Source organism: Melopsittacus undulatus, chromosome 1, assembly GCF_012275295.1.
Source record: "Melopsittacus undulatus isolate bMelUnd1 chromosome 1, bMelUnd1.mat.Z, whole genome shotgun sequence".
Lineage (NCBI taxonomy): Eukaryota > Metazoa > Chordata > Aves > Psittaciformes > Psittaculidae > Melopsittacus > Melopsittacus undulatus.
Genome location: NC_047527.1, coordinates 115,852,930 through 115,861,083, shown reverse-complemented (window position 1 = coordinate 115,861,083; position 8,154 = coordinate 115,852,930). Strand labels below are relative to the sequence as shown.

Sequence of the window (8,154 nt, the reverse complement as noted above, 5' to 3'; positions counted from 1 at the left end):
ATGGATCCAAAGGACAACCAAGGCTCCAAAGAAACAATTGCTTCTGACTCTGCAGCCTTTTGCAAGTAATCTTCTTAGTTACATCTTTTTAATTAACATAAATGGAATAAGGAAAATATTTTTTTTTCAGAACATCCAAATAGATTTTTTTTTAAATTCTGCAATGTTTGGATTACTAAAGCTTTTCCAAAGATATTTGAGACTGGGGGATGAAATCCAGAATTACTTAATTATTTTTAACTATTACTTTGAAATTACATATATCAATACACCGTATTTCCATTTCGGTGGGAATAAATGTCTGTGTTAGCATTTGATCATAGTATAAACTGGTGTTCCTTGGTCAGAAAGAAACATCATGCCTGCCAGAACATCATCAAATCCAGTGTGTACAGATGATGTCATCGTTCATGGACAAAGGGTTTGATATTACTTTATATCACAGCCAAGGCTAAGAGACATAGCTTAATTTAAAGACACTAAAGGTATTAACAAACCAATTATCAATGATCCTTATGAGACCTGTAATTTAAATGTGGTGTCTCCTGTTATTATGTGATGATTTACATCATACTCTTTATGTATGCATGCACTATTTTCTGAAGTAGGGCTGCAGGTGGACAAATAGGAGCTTGTGTCAGAAAACTAATGAATATTATTCTCAGCCTAACTGCAAATTATGAATCATGACACTGATTACAGGTTGGCAGAAGCATCATTCAGCAGTAACATGGATACAACACAACATCATAAACATAGGTAGGACATCTCCAACAAACTTCATGGTCAAGTCTAAATATCAACCTCCGGGTCTAAAGCCCAAACTCCTTGGCTGACAAACTGTTTCATGAGAAGTTGCTTTCACTGCCTCCTGTGGCATTTCCCAGGTCTGCCCCCGAGCACACCCAACGCAGTGTTCCCTCTCTGAAGCCTCCTCAACACTTCCCGTTACCAAACGATGTCACAGCCAGTGCCCAGCCCGGCGCAGTAGCAGTGACATACCGAATCCCCACAGTGGACTGCAGGCATTTCCCCCGGGACACTTCTCAGACACAACCCCCCATTCTCACCGGCCGGCCCACGCCGCCACAGCCGCTGAGCATCGCTTCCCCGACACCGGGGCTGAAGCAGAGAGGGAAAGCCAGCCCCACACTCAGAGCCCAACCCAGGCCACGCTGAAAAACGCCAACTCTACTACACACCAGTCGCCCCTCCCCGAGGACAGTGGAGTGGACCCCACTGAGGCCGGACCCCACTGAGGCCCGAACAACTCACGCCCACCGCCACTGACGGAAGCACCACTCCACTCCCACCGCGTCCCCTTCCGGCAGAGGACCGGACTGGATGACGTCACATCACTCAACTCCGCCCCCCACGCATTCCAACGTGCCTTGTCCCTGAGGTAAACACGGCGCGGCCCCGCCCCCGGCCCGGCCTCCAGCAGCTTCCAGAAGCGCCCGAGCGGTGCGGAGGGGGCCGGGTCGGGCGGTCGGCAGTGGCGCAGTTGGAATTGCCGTGTCCGCGGGGCGCAGCCGGCAGCTGGTCGCGCAGGGGCGGGGCGGTGGCGGGGGCACTGGTGGGGGTGATGCCCTTGTTTATTTTTACCCGGGCAGTTCATCCTCTCCGGCAGCCCCAGCGCGGCCCCCGCCGCCGATCCCCGCCCCGGCCCCGACGGCGCCGCCTATAAAGCGCCGCCCGCGGGGAGCAGAGGATGCAGCTCTACAGCTCGGTCATCACCCATTACCCGGCGGGCGCAACAGCCACCGCAGCCGCCGCGGCCTCGTCGAGCACCGGTGTCTTCAAGGTCTCCTTATCACCGGGACCCCCCTCCGCGGAGGCACCGAGCGCCGCCGCTCCGAATCCGGCCAACGAGAGCTCCGCTAAGGACGGCTTCGTTCCCGGTGGGGGAAGCAGCAGCAGCGCCGCCGCCATGCCTGCGTTCTCCTCCTGCCTGGAAGTGATGCCGAGCGGCCCCGCGGCGGGCCCGGGCAGCCGGCCGGCGGGCGGCCCACAGTACAGCACCTGCGCACAGGTCACCGTCAGTCGCCGGCGGCCGCTGGAGCGCATCGTGCCCATACGCATCGTGCAGCGAGTGGAGTCCCCCGGCGAGCTGGTCCCGGCCTCCCCGCGCAGCCGGGCCTGGCTGGAGGGCATCCTGGAGAGCATGCGGCAGGCCGGGGGCGACGGCGAAGCCGCCACGCTGCCGCCGCCCGCCGAGGAGCCCAGCAACCGCAGCCTGCGCTTCAGCGAGCACTGTCAGGCGCTGCAGGCGGTGGCCGCCGGCGCCCAGCCCGGGCTGACACCTGGTTGTGGCCCCGCGGAGCGGAGCCGCAGCCCCGCGCGGCCTGCCGCCGGCCCCACGGCCCGGGAGGAGGAGGAGGAGGACAAAGCGGATCCCAGTGTGCGCAGGGTGCCGGTGGCCAGGCCGGAGCGCAGCGAGAAGCTGGCTCTGTACTTGGCCGAGGTGGAGAAGCAAGACAAATACCTGCGGCAGAAGGGCCGGTTCCGTTTCCACATCATCCCCGACGGGAACTGCCTGTACCGCGCCGTCTGCAAGGCGGTGTATGGGGACCAGCGGCTGCACAGCGAGCTCCGCGAGCAGACCGTGCACTACATCGCCGACCACCTGGACCACTTCAACCCTATCATCGAGGGCGACGTGGGAGAGTTCCTCATCGCCGCAGCTCAGGACGGTGCCTGGGCCGGTTACCCGGAGCTGTTGGCCATGGGGCAGATGCTGAATGTGAACATCCACCTCACCACAGGCGGCCGGCCCGAGAGCCCCACTGTTTCCACCATGGTTCACTACCTGGGGCCCGAGGACCCAACACGGCCCAGTATCTGGCTGAGCTGGCTTAGCAATGGGCACTATGATGCTGTGCTGGACCGCATGTGCCCCAACCCAGAGTATGAGGCCTGGTGCAGACAGACTCAGGTACAGCGCAGGCGGGATGAGGAGCTAGCCAAGTCCATGGCGGTGTCCTTGTCCAAGATGTACATTGAGCAGAATGCCTGCTCTTGAGACCCCCTGGACTGCAGACTGGGAGCTTTGCTGCAGGGACTGAGACAGATGGAAAGTGTGCTGGCTGTGATGGTGATGCCTTAATCCTTAATGAAGCAGCAGCAGCACCCCAGACTGAGAGCTGTAGATTGTGGGGGGATAAATGCAAACGTATTGTAATATTCTCTTGTAAAAACACAGCCTCGGATTATTTGCAAGCAGATTTTCCGCATATGTTTGTGTCTCCCCACTGTCTATTTTCTATCAGAATGTATTTTTTTGCACAATATTTTTAAACTGTTACCTCCATCTTCTACACCTAACATTAGTATCTGGCTTTCAGCTGTACAGCCAAAAACGTTTGTAAACTGTTTTTGTAAATAAGGCTTATGATGTAACAGCTATTTTTTGCTGTGTTTTTTACCCATAAACCTTATATTTTTACCAAACGAAGTTGATGTCAAACTAACTCTCCCTAATGGTGAAAGCATCGTGGATATTTTTTTTTTCAAAACTAAAACAATGTTTTTTGTAAAAGTGCAGGAAAGTATGAACAGATTGCTTTTCAGAGCAGTTGCTTTCTCTGCCTGGAGCGCAGAACAGGTCCTTTGAGCCAGTTGGAATGCAGCTACACATGAACAGTACAGGGAGCAATTGACTCTTCTGTATTTAATTACTGTTTTGAGTAAACTGGCCTCTTGTTGCCTGGTTGGCTTACTGTCTGCTCCATTTATATTAGTTATCTTTAATAACAGAACATTAACTTGAAATAGAATGTTGTGACTAGATAATAGTCTCCCACTTTGGCAGTAATTGCCCTGGCTGCACCTTGGTGTTTGTGTTCTTGTTTCTGGGGTTATGATGTCTTTTGTATAAGCCCTGCTTCTCTTCTGGCACTGATGTTGCACCAACAGCTCATTATCTGATCACAACATTTTCTTCACTTGGCGTTATTTTCTAATAAATCAGGAATGGTGTTTGTTCTACATTATGGTTTAAAAGGAGGAAAAAAAAGTATTTAAATGGAGGTTTGTATGGTTTGCTGGGTCAAACATTTGGATGTTTCCAATCTGAACTCTGTCTTCTACTTTCTGATTAACTTGTTAGATATATTTATTAAGTAATGCAGTTTGTACTTTTTTATTTTGTAATATATTGTGATTTTTGAATTTATACTGTATTTGTATAATAGGAATATTCACAGCTAAAATGGAATGAATAAAGAATGTAATTTTACTTGTGATCTTTCTTTCCACCCTTTCTATTCTTGATGTGGTGAAGAACTGCCATTGCATTCCCAAGACCCGTTATTTAGTTTCTCTGCCATGGTTTCCCCAGTTAAGAGGTGGGAAGAAGGGCATGGTACTACACATATGTGAATCACTGATAATTCTGGTGTCTGTGAATATGTGAAAGAAATGGAAGCATTTAAAAACAATTGAATATCTGTAAGATTACAGATCTTGGCCTGTCTCTGCTCATAAGAAATATTTTTTTGTATATTAATTTGCCTTAGAAGGGGAGTTCTCAAGTGTCGTACCTGCACTGGTAGTACCAGTGGTTGTGATGGAGCAGCTCTCTGCGGGGCATGGACTGTGGTAATTGGGAATGTCCAATCTGCAGCTCCAAATTTAAGATTTCCCCTGTCATGACTTATACCCCACAGCCCTCCTCACATAACGTGACTGGAGGTAACTTACAGGAAAATACGATGCTTGCAAGGCGTTTCCATAGTGTAAGGGGAATGAAAGTTGTTAGACCTTACTTGGTGTGCATGCATGCAGTTACAAACCTACCCCTGATCCCAAAATACCACAAGGCCACCCTTAAATGACAGAAGGGTACTGGGTTAAAATTAACATTATAAATCAACTAAATAGCTGAAATGGAGCAGTCTCCATTGAGCACAATCATGCTACAGAGCTGCAGGATTGTGTTTATTTTGGTGCTGTTTTATGTGATGCAAAGGGTAGACTTAAGTTTATTGTGTTATTTCCAAAATACTGGCAAATACAGATTGTATTTCCCCCCATTTTCTTCACACACAATCATATTGCTTCCTTAAAGCTCAGAGGTGGTAAAACCCAGTCTTGCTAGTCCACTATTGCTTAACTTTACTGAATCTCTGAAAAGCTGAGTTCTGAGGGGAGAGCAAGGTGAAAATGCAAATATGGGTGTTCATAAGGACAAAGATAGTTGAGAAAAACAGTTACTTAGGTGGCTGTAAGCACAAAAAGACTAATGCAGCATCACTAAATATCAGTGATGTGCTTGACTGATTAAAAACTTTGTATCCACTTGCTTACCTTTTAGGTTGGAGATGATGATTTCATTCAAAGTTATGGATATCCCAAACTTTGTTTTAAAAAAGTTTTTTTAAACTTTCAGGTCTTTACAATTACAGTTTTCAGCTACATGACTTGTGTTTACAAATTTTGGTTGTGTTTTGCCACACAAACCTTAGAAAACCTCGTAGAGTAAGCAAAGCAAAGAAGGATTGATAGTGCATAGTGTTCACTCTGAGGTACATTTTACACTAAAATATCAACAATAATGTTAAAAATAAGCAGTGCGGAACCATGGTATAAGTTCCCATGGGGTTTACTAACAATTTTGATGCTACTGCATGAAGTCACAGGGACGTGTGGATAACTTTAAAGAATTTAAAGAAACTAGGCTACTAGTTTGTGAATACATTGAGGATATACTGCTAAAGCATCTATCGGCACACTTGTTTTTGCAGCTTACATTACATACTGTGTCTATTTTGAAAGGAAATGACAAAAATGGCATGTCAGATGTTTCAGGAACATGGAAAATGAAAACTTCTTTTTATAGCTCTGATGTTTGAAGTTTGGCTGAGACACTTGAGTCTAGATGCAAGCCAGCGTCTTGCCTGAGTAGCAGTAGAGTCAGTTCTATCGAGTAGTTCATCTATAGAGGCAGTGATCCTAATGTGGACGAAACTTTACAGAACTGGTTATAACAAACATTGTCACTTGGCCCAAGAACAAGTTTTCCTTGACTGTCCTCTGCTCAACAATTCCAGTAACAAGGAAATGGCAAATATCATTCTTGCTCATAATTTCAGTACCTGATTATTTTAACCTTGGCTAATCACTTGCATAACACAGCTAATCCTTAGACCTGTCTGGGAACTTTGGTCAACAGGCTCTTTATTATTAACAATAAATGAAAAGAAGAGCTAGGTTTTCAATATTTGGTTGTATGTTCCTTTAAGTCAAGCAGAAAATGCTTCAGTTCTGAACTGAGCATCTTTGCTTGTGTTTTACAATACAGTTGTGAATTAGTTGATGCTTTATTTCAGAAGTTTCTTAGGTTGCCAAGACTATGGCATTCTGCCACTAAACGTGCAATGGATATATTAGAATTTTCGTGTGTATTGAGCAGACTCTATTGCACAACACTCTGTGCTTAGTGATTTATTTAGGATGCTGTCCTGGGTTCAGCAGTAGCAGTCATTTTTTCTCCTTCTTGGTAGCTGGTGCAGTGCTGTGTTTTGACTTTCCAGCTGAGAACAGTTGCTGATAGCAAGTATGTTTTGAGTTACTGCTCAAATGTTTGGTTTGTCCAAGGCCTTTTCTGAGCTCGTGCTCTGCCAGGGAGGAGGGGAGGCCAGGAGGAAGGAGAGACAGGACACCTGACCCAGGCTAGCCAAAGAGGTATTCCATACCATAGCACGTCATATCCAGGATGTAACCGGGGGAGACCCGGAAGGGCTAGGAGTACTATGGGGGTTGGAGGAGGTATCGGTCGGTGCTCGGTTGGGCAGGGTGGGGTGAGTTATGGGTCGGTGGCTGGTGAGGTGTTGTATTCTCTTTACTTCTTATTTGCTTTATCATTATTATTATTATTGGTGGTAGCAGTACTGATTTGTGTTATGCCTTAGTTATTAAACTGTTCTTATCTCAACCCGTGGGGGCTACATTCTTTGTATTCTCCTCCCCAACTCTCCGGGAGTTGAGGGAGCAAGGGGGGGAGTGCAACGAGCTGTGCAAACTTGGGTTTTAAACCACGACAAGATGCATAAAAGTTGCCTAGTGCCAGCTATTGGGTTTGTATTTCCTGTTGTACCTGGCTGGTACATTACATGTGCACAAAATAAATCTGTTACATTGATGTCACTTGTAAATAAAGGTATATTACTGTATGCATGTATATTACTCCTTATGCATGCAGAAAACCATGTGCACCCAAATATTTCTTCCGATTTTGCTTTTATTATGCCAGGATTAATTAATAGGATTTTTGAGGTTAAAATTCTAATTTTGGTTTAGTGGTTTGTCAGTGTGCACATACAAAGCTTCTGAGTCTAAGCAGAACATGATGACAGATATCCCACAACAGGTACGAGTATCTGGCATTAACTGTTTTTTGCTTATACCCTTTCATATGTATTTAACAGTTCATTGATATGCATTGATAAGTGTTGCTGGGATGTGTTGCAAAAAATGGTGCCGAATAAAAAAAGCCTCAGCTTTGGTGTTGAAAAGATTGTCCCTTTTACTGAAGGGCACAGCTATATGAAAGTATACAGCATGCAGAAAGGTTGTGAGCAGCCGTTTGAAAGGACAACAGGTCTGGCAAATGTGATTCTGTAGCCATCAGGACTTCTTTTAAAGAAGCAGAAGAATTTAAACTTTGAACTTTTTACTAGTGTACAGGCTGATTTGTAACATGTACATGTGCATTTTAGTTGAAAAATGTTGATGTTCTTATTTCCTGTTCAGTTTTAATTTACAGTCTGTCTTCTTTAAAAGCAAGTTTATAGTATAAATGGATAGAAAGGTATAGCAATGCAGTAATACACTGTACTTAGTAATTTTTTTCTGGTGTTAGTATTTAAAATATTCTTTTATACAAGAAAACCCATTCCTGGTATTTGGACTTCAAACTGATAGAAATAAACCACTGGCAAGTTCCAGGTTTCTGTTGCATGAATGGTTATTATTCTGTCTTTATACATTTCTCCCAATTGCTGAGTAAGATCAGGTTTATTTGGAGAAACTGTGAGCATGCAATTGTAGCAGCAAGATGCACATACACACATAGAACTAATCTTTCCTGTGTGATCTTAAATTTAGCATTTCCTGCATTTTTAGTGTGCATTTTTAAACCATTATGCTTTTAAT

The 8,154-nt window shown here is 45.8% G+C and overlaps 1 protein-coding gene across 1 annotated transcript; it reads left to right on the top strand.

The window, feature by feature from the left end:
• The first annotated feature begins 1,339 nt into the window (after positions 1 to 1,339).
• OTUD1 (OTU deubiquitinase 1) lies at positions 1,340 to 4,241 on the top strand. The gene has a single exon (XM_031052608.2). The coding sequence runs from the start codon at positions 1,712 to 1,714 to the stop codon at positions 3,020 to 3,022; it is 1,311 nt and encodes a 436-aa protein (XP_030908468.2). The 5' UTR covers positions 1,340 to 1,711; the 3' UTR covers positions 3,023 to 4,241.
• The last annotated feature ends 3,913 nt before the right edge of the window (positions 4,242 to 8,154 follow it).